Here is a 20127-nt window from a genome sequence, read left to right as displayed (position 1 = left end):
AAAAAACCTGCACGGTTGGAAGTCTTAAAAACTCCACGTGGCGTCGGCGCTATCGCTAACACGTATGGGAAAGAAACGCTAATGCTAACGCGTTCTGCTGCGCCGCCGCAGATTCAGACGATGGAACAAAAGTGAAGGAAGCTTCCGTTGGAAAAGTGGTGAAAGCGCCCTGAAATGAAATGGCACATTTAGGTGGATTGGGATTAATAGTCTCAGCAGTGAGTGTGTTTTAATACACGCACCTGAAAGATGGAAAGAACGTTTCTGCTGACGTTAGCGCTCCATGTGTTGATTCTTCCCTGGAAGCCGAGGCCGACTGCTAAGGCTTGGCAGGACGATCCAAACCAATTTAGGGCGAAACTGAAGTTGCAGAAAGTCGACCTTATTTATTTCTCAGACGCTCCACTTCAAGCGTGACTCCATTGGATGATTCTTCAGATAGCGCCATGCAAACTGAGCTAAGAGCTAAAGCATGCCTCCAATTGGAGCCGTGCTTGTCTGCAGTTATTTTTATACCTGGCACATATGGATCCTTAGATTGATTGGAGAGCTCTGTTGGCTTTGGCCTTCGTCGTTCCCTGAATGAGCTCACATTTGGGCGGCGGTGTCAAGAACTGTTGAGGTGGCTGGAGGAAAAAAAACAACAAAAAAAAGAAGTTTGGGGTTGATTAAGAGTTTGTCCCCCACCTTCCTCCTCCCGGTGTTCTTCTCCTCTTCAGCCTTTCAAAAGATCGGGGGAAGTGTCAGGTTAGGACTGTAGGACATCTCCGCCAGCTTCACATTTGTATCTTGACATCCATTGAGAGCAGAAGAACTTAGGGCGGAAAAGACAAAGGGAGGACACTTTATCCAGTCCCCAGCGAGAGCTTTTGTACCGCGAAAAAATGCCAAAGGTTAAATTACCTCAAGACTGCGAGAAAACTTCTGCAGTAATTTTTCTCTTCTGTTCCAGGGTCCCCGGAATAAAAGACCCCTCTCTTTTCTAGCTTGGTAAAATATTACCCAGGTACAATCTCAGGTAGCACCGGTTGGTCTTTGTAGTCTCCACGACGGTGGAAACAAAATGAGCTCATCGCCACAATTCAAACCCCGATGTCACCCGTGTGACGCGAGTATCTCCAAACGTGTCAGATATGAATGAAAAACATTAAACGTGACGTAACCTAAGCAGACTTAAACCCCGTTCAGGATGTAAGACGCAATTACACAAACACACACAATAAGATGTGGCTGGCTAAATTAAAGTAGTCTGTCCAGCCGGTTGGGTTTGGGTACAAACTCCCTTGTACTTTTTCATTGGTTTGGTTTGAAGCTGCTTTAATCTTCATTATTGGCCTCCAGCGCTGTTCTGTTTTAGTCACACTGCTCTCTGTAATGTTTGCAGCTGTTGCCAGCAAAAATGTCAGACAAACCAACTGCAAACAGATCACGTAGTGGCAGACGGACAAGCTGAGCAACTATCTGGTGAACAGATTGAAGCATCCAGCATCTAAAGAGCCAATTATTTTTCTTAGGGAGTTGTTTGAGACCAAAACAAAGCGACGTGGAGCTAACTCAGCCCCGACTTTACTAATACAACCAAAACAAAGTTCTGCCTCAGGTAGTTCCAAAATTTGATGGTTTTCTTCACCTAATTTGATCTAAAGACTATATCTTCAAATAAGCAAAGAAGTAGAAACAATTCATCAATCAATAATGATGACGTGAACCCAAGAAATCAGAATTATCTGCTGGACCAACAGGACACCGGACACCACAGAACCTGCAGTTTATGAAGCCATCTATGGCTCTCCAGTGTAGCTAGACTGTTTCTATAGAGTGAAGGTGTTGTTTATGTGAGTTGTTACCTGTTAAAGGTTCAGAATCAGGTTATATGTATGCACAGAACTCTGTTATACATGGACAGAACCAGGTTATATGTGCATAAAACTAAAATTATATGTGTCCATGATCATGATCTCCTGATATCATGTTGATATTTCACTAAAACCAAAGGACAAAATTCTTTCACACCTTAATCTTGAGTGACATAAAAATGTATTGAGCAGATGCATGGTCTCTGGTAGATGAACCCTCTATTGTGTTACAGCATCTTCACTCAGAAATCAAACTTTGTTCAGGACACGTCACAATCTGTCTCATCCAGACTTAAATATTTCTAACTAGAAAGACTCTTGATTATTTGGTCTATCAATGTGTGTTTAGTGGTCCTTGCTATCAGTATTTGTGCATGTGGATCAGGACATTCAGCTCGAAGTACTGAGTAGTCTCTCTCCTGGTGTTTCTTCTGCAGTGCAGCGAGTCAGACTTTGACTTTGGCACCGAGTGTCTCCATCTGGCTCTGCAGTACTGTAGCACCAACGCCAAGCTCATCCAGGGGCCGCCAACACTGTGGAAGGTGAGCTCACCAGGGGTCTGGTTGGGGTTCTGGATTTGGTGGCATATTGGCTAGCTTAGCCGTATACCGGCTATCATATGGGCACAAACAAAGAGGATTCCTGGAAAAAGACGAAGCACTAAAATATTGAATTTGACAACCAGGATAAGTAGAAATAAGTTTGAATATTAATCTGTGATCCGATCCTCAATCTGTGTTTCTAAATCGCGCATTTTTTCTAAATAGAATTTATCTTATCTTGCCATGAAGAAGGTTTTTTGAGTTTTATGTCTCCACCTCAATTAAAGAACACTTTCTGTCCAGAAATGATGCCAGTCCCTCTGGACAGTTCAGTTTGTCTTTTACATTCTTACTTGTGATATTTACAGAGATATGAACCTGTGCCATAAGTTGTTTGACAACTACTCGTGAGTTTGGCTTTTCTCTTTCTCCCTGTTTGAATCCTTCACTGGACTCTGCAGAGTCCAGAGATGGATTTAACAACAAAGGGCTGCAATTCATATGCAATTTTCACATAAATATGTCTTGATCTACCTCAGTGAGGGTGATTGAAATCTAATAAATAACTTGATGTCTAAGAATAGGAAGAAGTGTCTGACTGAGTTATAGCTTTCTCTACACTAAGACTAAAATACCCAACTTTAAATCAACTGAAATCTTCAAAACTGGGACACAATGATCAAAAAAGTTTAGAAATGACATCTGAAGCAGAATTAAGACTTCATTAAAATAATTTTGCGACAGTTTGAGATCCAGGCCAACCATCACCCTGGTCCAGGTAAGACTAATGTCGTGTTTTGGTGCTTTAGGGGACTTTTGAGGTAATCAACTGACCGACACTTCTATACATATCTGATGTTTAGATTTGTTCTGGTTCAGGTGAACTGATCCTTTAAACCCAACATGTCCTGTCCTCCAGGTAACCTACAAACGAGACTTGGCGGCTGCAGAGTCTATTGTCAAAGGTGAGATCTCTCTAGATAACTTCCTGTCTGGACTGTGTGCCGCGGAGTTGTCTGATGTCATACTCAAACAGAAAAGCTAAAGATCAGTCAGACTTCAATAGAATAAACCCAAAAGTCCTCTGACTGCACTCCTGGGGAGCTTCGTTGGGACAGGATGGATGTAAACAGGCTACAAACACAACTTAGAGCAAGTCAGGACAAAAGAGACACAATGAGAGGCCTAGAACCCAACAGCCCTGCGCTTCACCCCGCCTGCACCTGGACCAACAGCTAGCTGTTTGATGATGACATAAGGTGCACAGTGATTATTCCCAGAGCGACCGACGTGAATGAATTCATTGTGTGGAGGACGTGGAGAAATGTTTCACATCTGTCAGTACAAGAAACCGACTGGTGTTTCAGTTTGTGTGTGTGTGTATGTGTGTGTGTGTGTGTGTGTGTGTGTGTGTGTGTGTCTGTGTGTTTCTGCGTCTGGTTGGAAAGTCATGTTTGTGTGGACATTTTATGAAGTGATTATAGTCTTTTAAACGAGGTTCCCCAATCACACCAATGTCAACACAAGGTGTAACTTAACACGATGATGTCATAGTTCTTCATAGTCTTCGTCGGTAGCCACCCACCGCTGCTGATGTCACAGGAAGTGTTTGCTCGAATTGACCAACTTCCCTCCTTTCGTCTGACTTGACTTCCCCAGCTGTTTATAGGAGTCATCGGTTTTTACGTTTCCAAGACGTAAAAGTTGACGACGTTGGCTAGACTCACCTTTATGCAGAACCTTTGAAGAACAACCTATACTGGTGGTTGTTGCTTTTAAGTGCGGTGATATAACGGAGGAAATTGCGCTGCCTTGGCAGAGATATGCACATGAGCCTCTGCCCTTGGCACAAGACGAAGTTTCTAACGCATACTTCTGCCAGGTTGCGCTCATGCACACCTCCTCACGAGGAGTCTTCAACCAGTCTCTCTGTTCCAGAGACCCTGTCCTGGTCGGCCTGCCTCATCCCCGCTCCATCCGGAGAAGCCGTGGCGCTGGCCGAAGCCCTCCGGAAAGCCCTCGGAGCCCTCGGCACGGTAAGACCGCGACAATCACAGCGAATTGTGTCGACCGAATTGATGACAGCCATGCTGAAGATCTCCATGTGTCTGGTTTCACTTTCTTCTATCTCCACATCCAACCATAACCCCCCCACACAAACCCTACGTGAGCTCTCCTTGTGTGGCCTGGTGGTGAGACTTGCCATCTGTGGTCAGACCTCTAATGGAACCTGTCTGGGACATCCACTCTCTTCAACTTTCCTCCTCCTCATTTATTCCCTCCATCCTGGTCTTCCACCTCTCACTCCCCTGCCTGCAGGAGAGCAGATGTCATATTTCCTGTTCTGTGGGGCTTTGGCTTGATGAATTGAGTGCTTAGAGATCGGTTCTTGCCTCCTCCTCATCTTCCTACCAACTTCACTCAGTTAGTTTTGACAAGCTCCCAGTTTCCACAACAGTTTAAATCCTCCTCCGATGCCATTTAGAGGATATGGTCAGAAGTTTGCTTTATAACTTAAAGAAATGAGCTAACATCAGGGTTTCCCTTACATCCATTTATTTGCGGCACCACACCACCGTGTTAAACATGCCTTCCACCTTTTAATTTCGTGTTTTTGGAGCTGTGCCCCCCTCCCGCCTCCTACAAACACATCATGTGTTTCCCACACATAGACTTTACTTGGGTGGGCCACCCAGGCCATCCAAGACAACAGTCGTATATTTTTGCGAGCCATTTCATTCGCTTTTGTATTAATGTTTTAATCCGTCCAAGAGCACAAGGCCATTCGTGATTGATTATGTTGTGGGTAGTCTCCGCCATCTCATCCCCTCCCATCTGAAAGCCACACATGGTCTGCAGAGAAACTGAGAAGTTGTTTCTCGTATGATATCCTAATGTGAAGGCACTGATGACAATGGGACCTCTCTCGTCTCATTTGGCCAACTTTTGGCGATGTTTGTCGAGCTGTAGGTGCGCTTGGCTGGTGTGACGCCAATCGGTGTTGGTTTTAATCCCTTCGGACGACGTCATTTACAAGAATGACTCACTCACTGTTGTGAAACAGAATCAAAATTCCAAAATTTGGAATTCCACTTAATAAAAGCTGCGTGACGAAGACAGACCACAAGGCGACACGGTGAGAGGAAATCAAGGCCAGGCAGGGCGGGGCAAGCCAATGCATCTAGGGGGGAAAACAAATTCTACCCTCTGCTTTTTTCCCCCTGCTGTTGCCCAACTCTCTCTCTGCCTTTTCTTTCCTTCCCTTTCCCGTCGAGTCCCTTGAGTCATCGTCTTTGTCAGAGCAGCGTCTGGTCGCTGTCTCTACCGGGAAGCCAGGTCTCGCTGACTGGTAACTTTCTGAGATCCAAAGTTTTTCTCCAGGCAGATGCAGTTTCTAAGTCTGCCACCTGCTTCCAAGAAAACTTTATGGTTTTTAGTTAAACGTGTCAAAATTTCCTTGCTAGCTCCATGGCTAACTGATCTGACAATGATTTTAGCTTCAACCAGTGAGCATCGGTTCATCTAGACTCCTGTTAAGTGCCTCTATTTCATGCTCTCATCCAGACCAGACACTTGCTGACAAGTGGACCACACATGTCTGCATGTATAGAAGTATGTTTTCCTGGGTCACGCCAAGGTATTTGTTTTCTTTGATCGTAGCCGTTGACATCGGAAAGGTTTGGCGGAGCATCCTGAATTTCATCTTTCCAATGCAAATCAGACGGTTGATCTTCCTTTCAAGTTTCTCCAAGTCCTTCATCAACCCGTGTCAGATGGGTGGATCTTTTTCTCCTGTGCTGGACGGGGCTCAGAGATGGATTGGGGTCAGTGTCGCCCTCCCTGGATCGACTGATTGGAACCAGCCCTGTCTGTGCTCAGGTGTAGGGTAGGGTTTCTCCGATTGGCGTGTTCCAAACCAGACACATCCTTTACGGGGAGTTTGGAAGAGAAGGAGAAAGGACCGGGAGATGGAAGGCCAGTGCAAGAAGTGGAAAATGAGGAATGACCCTTATCCCGGTGTCATCCCATGAATCTGATTGTGGGATGAGAGCGACAGGGTCACCAAAGCCTGGCTGAAGGCCTAGTTAGTGTGTTTGTGTGCTGGTGGACGATTTGGCAGCGCTTGTGAGGAAGAGAACACAACATGCTGTAAGATGATTTGAAACAGTTTTTATGCTAGTTGGATTGTTTTATTTTGTTCTTTTTATTCACCACACCTTAGAGGACGGTCCATGAAACAGACGACATTCTCTCATTGACACACCGAGACGCTTAAGAGGAAGTTTTATGATACTGGACATTATTTTACCAGGAGTCCAGATGTTTTATGGCATAAATATGATGATTTATGCAGATAAATCTTGTCCTATTAGTTTGGAATGATTATTGCTCATTTTACAGTTAGTCCTGTATTTTTACACCAAAAGCCCATCTGTTCTGGTCTTCAAGGTGCTGAGGTTCGTGATGCTAAAACTTCATATTCAATCATTTAATAAACAACGAAATTCTGATGAAGCAGCTTTAGTAACTTAGAGCAAAAGCCTAATCGCAATCGCAATGATGATAAAATCCTCCTGCGTCGCGGATCAAAGCAAGTCCTCAGACTTATGGGCTGTCTGATGGTTCTAACGATAACCTGAACCTATCAGGAGCTTCGTCTCAGTCGCTCAGTGGTTCCTCCCCACCTTCATCTTGATGATGACGAGGAATGACTTGAGTTTGTGCTTGCAATTTACCAAAGTTTACCTCCTGAATGCTTTTGAAACCCTGACTTTCAAATGTGGTAAATCTGCTGTCATTACTTCTATATTAGAACAGAGTCACGTCAGATCTTGACACCAGCAAAGGCTCAAACATTGATTAATGATGTTAGACACGATCGTTTAAACACACAGTTTGTCCCTGATTTGTGTGGACGTTGGGATCTTCTGAACTTTCCTGCTGCGTCGCCAGAATGTCGACATTTGTGGTTTTAAACTGAAACGTCCCGACAACCGTTGGACCAGTCGCCATGTTAACGCCTTTCTGAACTCGTCCAGTTTCATTCAACCGGGTCGAAACTGTAGTTTCTCCAACGCTTTGAGTCGCGATATAAACCAACCAAATAAAGCCAGCCAATCAGAACAGAGCAGAGCTGCACTGATTAGCTGCGATCGACTTAAATTGTGTTTGATCACCCAGCTACTATCTGACGCTAGTTAGCATTAGCAAAACAGTAGCCAGCAGAAGCTACCGGTCACACCAGACTAACGAAACCTCTCTGTATCGAATTTATCGCGTTAAAAATCAATGTTTTATTTAAAAACGACTGTTTCTTCGTTAAGTGACTTAATCCTGCTCCAGAAATGAGGTAATCCGATGACGCAAAATACCAGAATTGCTACATCAGGGTAATTCTTCAATTTGAACACTGTCTTGTTTAAATTGGATGTGTCCAGACTATGCTCTGGTCTTTTTAAACACCTTCAAACCGACTTTCGTTGGGTCTCTCGTCGACTGCCGAGCCCTGAACCTTGTTTTTCTTGCGTCCTCGGAGCGGTTTGGTAGCGGAGCCTCTGTGGTTTCTTGGCTATCCAGGCCACGTCTAAATTTAAATAAACATTCTTACTCCAGGATTTCATGCCCAACCTGGTTTAGATCATGTCAAATTTTTTAAACCCTGCAAATCTACATTTCAGACTGAAATGATTTTCCTCATGTAGCCACGGGCAGTTATCTTTCAAGACCAATTAACCCTCTGACATGTGTTTCCCATATCCATTTCACATTTCCAATTACTTTCTGTTATTTCACCGCATAGAACAACTGTACCTCGATGCCAAACTCAGACTCTGGATGTTTATATCTGTGTTTATTTCCTGCGTGTGTGAAATTGTAGTACCAGGCTGTAATTAGGGGCACAACAACAAAGACCGATTTAAATCGGACCTCGTGGACCCGGAGTGTCGTTTGTACGCCAGGGTCGACAGTCGATGGAAAGATCGGGGACTAAATGTCCCGGTTCTGTGAGCAGAAAAGCTTTTACGGCTCTTGGCCGAAGTAAATTTTTGACTTAATTTGAAGCATAATGAAATTTAAGTTGGCTTGGGTCTGATCGCTGTCCCCGGCTTTTGAATAAGACAGAATTTTCCGACCCGTTCAGAGTCTTGAAAAGCTTTCTTATTTAAAAAAAAATAAAAAAAATCTTCCATTTGTTTTACTAAGCCTCTGATTACAACTGATAGAATAAGCCACTTAGATGCATATTTCTTTTTTTTTAATGCTTTTCTCTAATCATTAAAATTGTAAAAAAAAAAGAAAAAACAGGTGGTCTGCGCTCACAAACGAAATGATTGAAAAAGTGGCTGAAACACAAACCAGATGGCTCTTGACCTTTTGAATGCTGCAGTCAATCAGGAGCTGCGAGTGCGACGCGTTACGACCCTGGCACCGCCGCGCTCGCCTTAACCGTTATCAGCCAGGGTGAAATAACGACAGGAATCGAATATTTAACGTCCGTCTTTACAGGAGCTGGACGTTGTCCCAGATCTGATGGGAGAAAACACCAGGTGTCTGCGAAACTGGAACATCATCCAAGTTTCTGTAAGTTCCCGTTTTAGGTACAACTTAAGATGCCTTTAAGAGCGTTCTGGCCAAAAGAGCGTCTAGAGCGGAGATTTACAACTTTATTCTTGCCCCTCTTCAGATAGAAAAATGTTAACTTTGCTTTAAAGTTCATATCTGGTGTTTGATATCCTGGGTCTACAGGTCGACGGTTCCCGCCTGTCTGAAGTGGAGACATTGCTGAGCAATTTGGAGGCAGTAAATCAGACGTATCTCCACCCTCTGGTAGTGATCTGGGTAAGATTACATCCGTCCTGCAGCTACAGAAACGACCATACAGACCAGGATTGTGCTAAATGTTAGCATGCTAACGTGTTCCCAATGACACCAATGCAATCGTTTTTATTTCGCGCGGGGTAGAATCAGTTCAGACACCTCGCAAGCCTCGTGTTCATTATAGAGGATTAAATATACCGCAGCTGAAGCTGTTTCGTCGCTCGCTTTAAAGCATCACGATGTAATGATGTGCGAGAAGAAAAATTAAGGTATCGGAAAACAAGAATATCTCTACCAAATGTCACGGCATTCCATCCAGAGGTTGTTTGTTGCGCTCCGAACCGCAGACGTGAACCATATGGTGGCTGCGGATGAGAAGTCAGGGGATCAAAGTCTGCAGGTTACATCATCCGACTATTATGAACGCCTGTGCAGAATTTCATGGCCATCCATCCAGGAGTTGTTGAGATGTTTCAGTCTGGACCACAGCGGTAGACGGACTGGCTGCGCTTCAACATGTCCAAATCTGTTCTAAACTCCCCGGACTCATGTTTCCATCGCTCCCCCTGACTCGGCTGTTTGCGTCTGAAGTTGTTTTTTTTTTTCAAGCAGAAATGAAGACTGACTGCGTAGATGTCAGTAGGTAGAGACCACAGCGAAAGTCAGCCGGAAATTTTTAGCCTAAACTCCCAAAGTTGTGTCAAAATAAACGATTTTCTTTAATACAGAAGTGCTTTAAACAGTCTAACGGTGTGGGAAAAGGTAATAGAGAGAAACTCCACTTCATTGTCCCCAACGGGGAAATTATCTTTTCACTCAGACCATACGGTGTATATATACATATATATATGTTAGACATGCATGTACATATTGTGTACAGGCCCCTGAAACAAACACAACACTCCACTTGGGGCCTGCGAGCAGGCAAATTAGTACAGGGGAGGTAGAGTGATGGGCAGCGACTTCGTGGTGCGCCCCAATTGTAAGGGGGACGGCGCCTTGCTCAAGGGTCCCTCGGTACGACGCCCAGTCTACCACTGAGCCGCTGCCGCCCTCAATAACACAGGTAAAAGGTGGTTTAATGTCAGTATGGGGAGGGTTCATAAATATTTAAATTACCGTAAATAATAAAATAAATAGTTCTTTCCTATATTGCGGAATTTCGTTTTTCACAGGTGATCTCGGAACTCGTCAGTGATTAGCTTGAGTGTATCCCTCCACCAACTAGTGGTGGTGTCCTGATGCGTGATTTTGCTCTTATATCAAAGGAGAGGTTCGTAGAGGTTTGACAGGATTTTCATTCATGTACAGTAACACCTTGAGATACGAGTTCTTTGAGATACAAGTCGTCGCTCTGTCCATATTTTTGGACAGAGCGACTCGAGGTGCCACAGGACACTTTCTTGCCGAAAACACTTGTAGGAAACGAAAGGGTAAAAAAATACTGATGCACTTAAGTATATCAATATTGGGTTTAACACCGTTCACAGCAACATGCTTGTTGCGAATGCACCTGGAGAAGTTATTGCTAGAGTAAAGACCAGGACAGTTCTGTGAAAAGATTGTGGTACATTTCCTATTTGTCGTAGAAAACGCGTCTGGTATCGTTTCCCACACTCTGAATGAACTTTTCTTTGCATATTTCCGAAAACAGACATCTGGTACAGGACGGATTCTGTTACTGAGATACGTGTTCTTCAAGGAGAGCCAAATCCTTTCTCTTTTTTTTTTCCTTGTGAAAGCGTCACCTGAAGTCCACCCGGGTACCTCCACGAGCCCGGTGGGTGTTTGGAAACCCGACGCCTCCCAGGGGAGCGCTCCGACTCAGGCCTCGCTTACTCTTTAAACACCCCCGTCCGTCCTCCCCGTCCACCACCGACCCGAAAGGAAAAAATGAAAACAAATCGATCAGATCTGCTCCGAGAAACGTTTTAGTGTTTTTCAAAAAGGAACTGTTTACACGTTTTAATGTGGAAAATTTACCTGAAACACAGAGCGAGCGCCAGAACAACTCCAGGTAATGTGAAAGAAATAAACCCATGGAGTATCCATCACTGCAGATGTCACACACACACACACACACACACACACACACACACACACACACACACACACACACACACACACACACACACACACACACACACACACACACACACACACACACACACACACACACACACACACACACACACACACGTTTCCATCACTTCAGAGCATGTTTAAGTGACTTGAATTAATTTCTCCAGGGTTTACCCAAAAACCTAACTACTTCTTGGCCAATCCTAGCCGTAACATTAACATCTGCACATGTAAACACACACACACACACACACACACACACACACACACACACACACACACACACACACACACACACACACACACACACACACACACACACACACACACACACACACACACACACGTAAACATACAGTCTGAGGCTGTGGTTTAGAGGGATCGACTCCCATCCACACCAGAACAAAACCATTACAGTTCCCACAACTCCCACAGTCAACATGCTTATATTTTCCTCCGTTCTGTTTTCTTCTTTTAATTTCCTGCTCTATTATTTCCTCTTTCTATTTCTGCTGTTCCTCTTTTATTCTGATTCTGCCTCTAGCTTTTGATTTATGTTCTGGTTTTTCTCTGTTGCTGTTTTCTCCATTCCGTTTCACTCGTCTGTTCTACTGTTTGAGTTCTTTTCTATTCCACGTAATTCATTTAGGTTAATATAAACTACAAGACATAAAACTATTAAACTATTATAAAACTAGACAATTTGTTAATTTGAATTGCAATAAAGGCAATTTAATTCATAATAAGTTAAATAACACCAATGGATTGGAAAAAAAAATTGGACCCTGTCCTGATTTCTATTGTCTGGATTTTAAAACCAGATTTAACCAGATTATTTTTATTTTTAACCAGATTTATCATTGATTTGATAAAGCAGATGAAAATGAGGCATCATGTCCTAAATAGAACATTTTCAAAAGTGCCATGTTGGCTAGTCGGTCTCAACAGTCGCAAAAACTGAGAAATTCCAGAAGAGATGAGGAAGAAGGTGTTTTAAACATGTCAGACTGGGAACAGTTTCTAACGCATTCCTAAAGCTCGACAGATCCACCGTGAAACACATTATCTTCAAATGGAAAAGACTCAGAACAATTGTCAACCTTTCCAGAAGTAGCCAACCTTCCAAAACTCATTTCAAGTGCACAATAAAGGTCGATGTGGGAAGTCACAAAGGATCCAAAGAAAACATCCAATGTACTGAAGACTGCTCTCGTCCTCAATAAGGCCAATGTCCATGGCGCCATTGTTCGGAAAGTGCTGGACGTCCATGGGAGAGTGATGAGGTGCTTCGGCTTACCCAGAGGAACATTAGCTTGTCTGAACTTTGCCACAAAGCAAATTTGAAGACTATCAGAACTTTGGAAGAAAAGTCTATGCACCAACGGGTTGGATATTAAGCTGGTTTGGAAGACTGGAGGTCCTGAACCCAACAAAAAGAACACTATACCTTCAATCAAGCATTGAAGTGGCGGCATAATGTCGTAGGAATGCTGCTTCAGGCCCAGGAAGGCTTGCCATCATTTAGGCAAACATGATTTTCAAATTCTGGGGGAAAGTTCTGAGGGAGTACATGGGGTCATCCGTCTATGAGGTGAAGAGGAAGTCCACCTCTGGCTCCAGAGGAATAAATTCAAAGTCCAGACCTGAACCCCACTGAGGCGCCGCAGCAGGACCCGATGTGAGTTCATGTTCACAAAACGACTATGTGAAAGCAGATCGGACCAGAATCCAACCGCAGCAGAGTCAGAGATTGATTTCCAGTTATCAGGGATGTTTTGTGGGAATCACTGCTTCTAAATGAACCAGCTGGTAAGTTTAAGGGGCAAAGGTATCCAATGTCTACTTTCCCTACTTTCTCACAATAAAGAAAGGTAACAGTAAAAGTTTCTCGAAGGTCTTGCTGTATTTGATTTTCGTTTTATTCCACTGCATTATAACTTTTACTGTGCATATGTTCAAAGGGAGTCTGAGCAGTCGTCTTGTTGTGTATGTCATTGTCAAATAAATTACCTCTGTCCTTGATCCCTGATTACCCTAAAGGATCTGTCAGACATTAATTTTCTGCCCCTGTCCAATCCGATTTCACGGTCATGTTAGAATGTGTCCAACTTCGGAAGTTGAGACTCAGAGACATATGTAGCAACAGACACATGCTGCTGGAGAGCGTCAAGCCTGTGAATGATCAGGCTCGCTTCAGCACCAAAGCCTTTCCCTATCTTGTTTTCACACCTTGTAATCCAGCGCAGATCCGATCACATGGCAGTGATCAGCGGAGGGGTGATTGAGTTTGAAAGGGTAGTCCCTGGCCTGAGGGGCAGAACGGCGGACCGGCTGATGGTCAGCCGTTTCAAGCCAGCTGTGGAAACGGGACGCCGTCGCCTTGAGCCAAGCGTTAAGCCCCGGTTGTTTTTACCGCCCTGTCCAGCGTCGTTAGCGCTCATAAAGTTCTGATTGACTACGCTAGCTGTTGTTTTTGTTCCACAAACACCATAAGAAACACTTATGGCAGTTCAAGATTAAATGTCAAGATGTTTTACCGTTCAACAGTTCAACCACTTTGCATTAAGTTCTGCGGACTACAAGTTACCATAGCGACAATCCTTCCCAACATTTTTGAGGCAGACTAATTTAAGATTGACATGACAGATGTTTAAGAGTATAAAACCAAACAAGTGCAATGAAAAAATGTTAAGACCTGAGCTGAGATCAGGAGAATTCTGCCCTTCCTGTAGAAAATAACCCCAGAGGCACTAACCATCAACCTGGACAGGACTATCAACCAACCTGTGGTAACTCTACGGAGCTCAAGTCTTCTCCAAACACTTTCTTACACAAACAGACCCATGACGTTGCGACATGTTTAAACAATGAGCGGTAATTTCTCCAGATTGGAGGTACAATCGCTGCTTTGTTCCGAGATCCTCGCTATTGGCGGGGTTTTTCTGATTTAGCATGCCGACCTTTTGTTTTGATAGGTGCACCTGAGGGCTTCAGACGAGCCGTCCGTCAGAGCGGTCGAGCCAGCAGCAATCATGGACCTGGCCTCCGCAGCCAAGCTCCGAAACATTCTCTTCTACGGCATTCAGCTCTGCCGGGCCAAGGTAGGCTCTTAGCACAATGTCTTCATGTGTTTCTGTTGTTTTTTCTGCTGAAGAGCTCACATGTACGAGATGCCAAATACAACACAGTCGGGAAAAGTCTTTCAAGTGTGTCGTTCCAGTGTCTTGTCAGGTTTTTGTGCTTCAGGCGAGCTCGCTGTCTTTTATCAGATCGTTACGTGTGAGTCTGTGCAGCCCTGGACAAACATCCTTTCATGTGCAACAGGGAATAGAGTTATTGAGAGGGTAGCATGTCAACTTTTACCTCCTAACATGTGTGTTTAGTTTGGCTTTAACGTGGCTCAGAAGTTCAAAAGTCACTATTAGTTGCTGTTATCAAGTTTGTGTTTGCAAATGACTTTTACGCAGTGACATATGGGGCCTCTACTGGCTGCTCACGTTGGCTTCATGGCGCGAGTGCGCTAGCTGCTGAATGCCTGTCAATCAGGCAGACAAATTGCCAAGTAATTTTATCTTTTTATTTTCACGTCACTCCAACATTACCTGCAGGGCATAAGAAATTAATTTGCAAAAAAAAAAAGAAAAGAAAAGGTAACACACACAGACACACTCTGCAAAGAACAACTCAAAATGCAGTTCTTGTAAAAAAACGTCTGAAACAGTTGCCTTTAGAGTGCGTTTCAGTTCAGACTCACCAATGTGATCAATGTTGTTGGATCCGCTTGCATGGAGGAGATTTGAGTTCAAAAAGGCAGACGCTGCTCTGAAGGTTGGTCTCCGCCAAAGGTGGATCAACAACCGACTCAGAACAAACCGCCGCTCTGGATATTAAAGAAAACTTGTCCTCTCTGTATGCGCCAGCGTACAATCACAAAAACACACAAAGTGTGGTGGAATCTTGTGGTTAAAAAAGTGTTTGCTGACTCAGAATGTAAAAGGATAGCACAAGAATACAAAATCTATTTTTCTGTTTGGTATCTAAGGCACTTTGGTTTTACAACACCAGGGATTCGCATGTTTTTTCTTCATCAGTGACATGTGACCTGATCAATACATGTTTGTGCAGGTTAACGGTTATTATAAACCCCATCTCCCCACCTATATATTTGAATAATCTCACTTGAAAACCTCTTGCTGTCCCCGTCCGGGGTCTACTCTGAAGTTGGGGCCGCTAGCCGAGTTAGCTCTGGTCTTCACATTTGTCCATGTCTGTCACTTACGGAGCGGTTTTGGCTTCATCAAACATAGCGGTTTATATTCTTTGATTGTGACTGTATAATATTATAATCATAAGTTTAAAGTGACAGACTGATGAATAACTATTTTTGCATAACCTGATGATTTTCTGGATTTTTTGGCACAATCTTGGGGATGCGCAGAAGGTTTAAGTCAAAGCATCGTTCACGGTTAAGCTGGGTCGTGGGAATCCGAGGCAAGGCCCACCGCGCCACCAGAGCGCATGCGGTTGACCTGAAATCCATAACGGACTGCTTAATAATTACAGGATTATACGAAGTGGAATGATTCATCCAGCATAGTGAGAAATGTCAGGTATCACGCTACCAAAGCCGTCAAGTCAAATCACAACTTTTGGACCAGATGTACCGGCCAAGCCCGAGGCAGATGTTGAATATTCATGGAGTCGTTGGCTTTAAATATGACATCCATCATCATTTACGTTCTGACTGACTGCAGCGATGTGATAAATGAGGCTTCTTGGCAGACGCATCACAAATCATTTATAAAAGCCTGGGTGCCTCTGGCGAGGCGGCGTTTCAGAAAGTCTGGTTTATTCACTCCTGCAAAAATGTGAAGGATTAGCTGGGGGAGGAGGCCCGGTCTTCTGCAGTTAGTTATCTGGCATGACGAGTCGTGCTTGGACCTCACCGCGCCGGCTAATTAAAATGAGATGCTTTGTGTTCTTGATAGGGAGGCGTGTGACGCCCCAGTCCACATGTGAGTTTATTCAGCGCAGGGATGCTGGACATCGTGGTTTTCCCCTGAATTATTGAGACAAATGCTGTTAATTAGTCATCCTGCTTCATCTCCTCAGAGGATAGAGAGAAGATAGGGAGGGACTGGATTTATCATGTTTGTCTCAACATGATAAAACGCCTATCGCTGTGAGAAAGTGGGATAGGAGAGCACAGAATGTGTAAATCATTGTTAGCTTTTAATTATCATTAAGCTAACTCTTAGAAGATGACCTGACACATATTTGGTGAGACGTCTGCAGACACATTTTGTGTCAGAGCGTAGGCATATTTGTGTTATTAGTATCTCGAAACAGACATCAAGCACAAGTTGTGGACATTTTCTTGGATAGATGCGTTTAATCTGTGCTATATATGAAAAAAAGACTGTCAGTTGCGTTATTGTTACTGAAGGGTAAAGGGAGGAACTAATAAATGACACCTGTGGGTTTTGGTATAAATCAGGTAACAAGTAGTTGGTGTGAGAGAAGAGGATGCAGAAGACAGGGTTAGATGGAGGCAACTGATTTGTTGTGGCGACCCCTGAAGGGAAAAGCCGAAAGGACAGAAAGGAAAAGAGGTGGTACAGAGTAAGAAAGGACAACTGGTGAACTGGCTCATTGATGAATTTGAGGACTAGAGGCTAACCGTCGCTGGGCAATCTCTCAGAAGGTCTACCGTTGCCAAAATTGCCAAAAAATATAGCGGTGGTTCGGATATAAAGGTGTTAGAACTCTGGCCAGTGTAGACCAGTCAGAAAGCCAGTGATTTGAGGAACAGGATCAGTCAGAAGTGTTGACCTGGCCTCTGAAGTCCTTCGATCTCAAGCCAGTTGGGCAGTTTTTGGACAAACAAGTCCGATCCATTGGGGGTCCACACCTCACAACTCGCAGGACTTGAAGAATCTGTCGGTTCTAGGTACTACCACTCACCTTTAGAGGTCTGTCTTACCCGGTCAGAGGTGTTATCAGGTTTTCACATCAATCAGTCAGCATCTCCTATGTATTAGTGGACATTCGTTAAGACCAGTTTGTCAGCGCGTCACTCAAATTTCCTTTGTGCTCTGACACGGAAATGAAATAAAACTCGGGGGGGAACCTCTCACCAGTCCACATCAACACCATTTTTAAGAGTCTGACTTTTGGGGAGAGTTTATGAGAGTTTGTGCTCCATAAAAGTTGACAGATCAGGTCAGCAGTTCATCAGACCTCGAGTCGACCCTCATTCTGTCAGGCTGCATTTGTTTCCAGCTTCCTCATTCTGCACAGGCACGATGCAGGAAGTACAGAAAACCCAGTCAAAGTGACCTCAACGCTAAACTCACTGGGACAGAACCAATCCGCCGACACGCTGCCAACATTCAATAGTTGAATATCAAAACAGGAGTCGCACGCGACTGGGCATATTATCAATCCTGTAAACTGGACAAATAATTTAAAATAGAACATATGTTAAAATATTTCCTTTTTCTTAATATCTTAAAGTCTGAATAGGATTTGACGTACTTTCCTTCGTTGGTCGTTTTTATTGTAAACCAAGGCATGACCCTTTTTTTGGTTTTCCATTGTTCCGTTTCCCATCAACCTGAGCCTGAGCTAAGAGGTGATTAAACAGGGCGGCTCCTCCTCATTTTTACATTGAACTGTGATTAGACTATAATGCTGGGATAAAATGTGCAGAAGAAGACGATCAGTAACATTTCAGGATCGTGACAGCTCGAGGTGTGACGTCAATACTTTTGTCTGTTTTCCAAAGACTTCCTCAAGGTTTTATATAATCCAACATAAACTCTCGCTACTCCCAAAATGATTGCGCTCATTCTTCAGCACAAATTTCATTTTGAGCTCTGACGCACCAATGAGAAGAACAACTGTGGAGAACATTTGCCGTCCCTCACCTCTCATTATGAAGCACTCAGAGGAATTATTGGACGCGCCCACCTGAGCCATTTGGCTAATTAGATTTTAACCTTTGACCATTAAAATGCATGAGCACATGGAATGGAGTTCGTCTGAAAGTGGTTGGGGAAAAACGATCCGGCTCATCGACCTTTCGTCATGTCTGCTTGGATCAAAAGTGGATTTTCTCAAATGAGGCATGACTACGGTTTCACGTTCTCCGGAGTGTAACACCCAACCGCCAGGCCTCGGTGCGCTGGGCGGCGTGTCGCCATGCACGCCACTTTGCTTTATCAAGAGGAGAGAGTGAAACGGAGTCGAGAACAATGAGCGGCGGCCTCTCTGAAAGGACGTGTGATCAAAGCGCTTTGCCCGAGTCATTTTCTGTTTGTGTTGTTACCCCTCTGAGGAAGATGCCCACAAGCCAAACATCAGGTGCGATAATGTGTGAAAACCTCAAGCCGATCTAAAGACTTTGGCTGAGAATCTGCGGACATCGGATCCCCGTAAACTGACATGGTGTTTTGAAAACGATGACGGTATGCGCTATCAGTGTCTGCGGCGGCGATAGGAAGTGTCATTGGATCCCTCCTAGCACAGGGTCCTGGCGACTTGTCATCCACTGAAAAGGGAGTTGTCACGGTGATATATGGGTGTTGTAATCCCTGCAGTGAGAGCCCTGATGTTTACCCAACCCCATATTTCCTCCTCCTCAAAGAGCCCGTACTGGGAATCCTAAACCTGAGAAGAGATTAGCTGGTAGGGAAGAAAAGAGAGGGAGAGAATGGAGAGGAGGGAGTGGAGGGTAGGAAGAAAAGGAGAGGACTCTATAGGTCTATTCTCCTCTACCTGTTCAGATCTGGCTCTGAAAGGCAGACAGGTGAAATCATATACGCGCCAGCGAGGCTCTTGCTGTGACACTTGTGGAGTTGTACCCTGGTCGGGGTCAAGGCGGATCAGGGAAGTGTCGTCGCCGTGGTTTCAGGACACTCGCAACTTTCTCAGGCTACATGCGATAGTTGTCTAGTGCTGAATGCAAGAATGGGTTTGATGGGTAGCGCGGCGCCGCATGAAAGGAAAGCGGTGGGAACGTGGTGCGGAAAAGTTCTGACAGAATCAGTTCAACGGATTCGCCTGACACTGATTCCTGTCCGGGCGTCACAATCCAAACCAAGGAATCCTGGATTCAAGAGTGTAATTATCTGTTTATACCAGCCTAGTACTCTAAAGCCATGCTAGTTCCTGTCAGGTCCAAGTTAAAGTTAAGTGTTTACCAAAGAGGAAGTTTATTCTGGGCCCAAAGACATTTCATCTCCAAGACTATTAACCATCAGTGTCCGTGCCAAAACTTTCTTGAATCGGAGATACTTTACTGTATAAGTGAAAATGGTGATAAGGTGGTGCAGATGAAGTATTTGGATCACCTACAGTCAGTATAATTCATCCTTTGGGGACCATGAATGTCTTTACAATGTTTTACAGCGATCCCTAGAATAGTTGTTGAGATGTTTGAGTTGGAACCGAAGCAGTGGAACAACCTGACATCGTTATCCCTGGAGCTCGAACTAACGTTGGCTAAAAAGAGTCAAAGTCAATGAATATTTATAAAGTCATAAACAGTCAAGTTTTTGCTGCAAAGTTCCATAACTGAAATCTGGTCTGATTTTTATCCCCCTAAAATGAATAGCACACTGCTGGAGAATTGTTTTAAATGATGCGCCAAGGGAAAGCAGTTTCTCCAGAGATCTTGGTTTTCACAGCCCGTCCCGTCCGGCCCCGGGTGAAACCCTACACAAGTGTCACCCGCCGGGTCACCCGTGTGTTCACACATTGGCGGGGTCAATGTCTCAGCACACTCCCGACCTTTCTCTGAGTAAATCTGACGTCTGTTCTCCGAT

General features: G+C 44.3%; 1 protein-coding gene across 3 annotated transcripts in view; it reads left to right on the top strand.

Moving 5' to 3' along the window:
* The window catches only part of crppa (CDP-L-ribitol pyrophosphorylase A), a 41165-nt gene that overhangs the window by 6937 nt on the left and 14101 nt on the right, over nucleotides 1-20127 (top strand). For 2 of the 3 annotated variants that reach the window (XM_068323990.1, XM_068323989.1), the window contains exons 4-9: nucleotides 2294-2398; nucleotides 3318-3363; nucleotides 4337-4434; nucleotides 8906-8980; nucleotides 9146-9238; nucleotides 14275-14400. In XM_068323990.1, the coding sequence (XP_068180091.1) occupies nucleotides 2294-2398; nucleotides 3318-3363; nucleotides 4337-4434; nucleotides 8906-8980; nucleotides 9146-9238; nucleotides 14275-14400 (543 nt within the window). The remainder of the gene's footprint in view (nucleotides 1-2293; nucleotides 2399-3317; nucleotides 3364-4336; nucleotides 4435-8905; nucleotides 8981-9145; nucleotides 9239-14274; nucleotides 14401-20127) is intronic. The other variant, XM_068323991.1, reaches the window with a different exon arrangement.

This window comes from Antennarius striatus, chromosome 9 (assembly GCF_040054535.1).
Source record: "Antennarius striatus isolate MH-2024 chromosome 9, ASM4005453v1, whole genome shotgun sequence".
Lineage (NCBI taxonomy): Eukaryota > Metazoa > Chordata > Actinopteri > Lophiiformes > Antennariidae > Antennarius > Antennarius striatus.
This window is presented reverse-complemented; position numbering and strand designations above follow the sequence as displayed.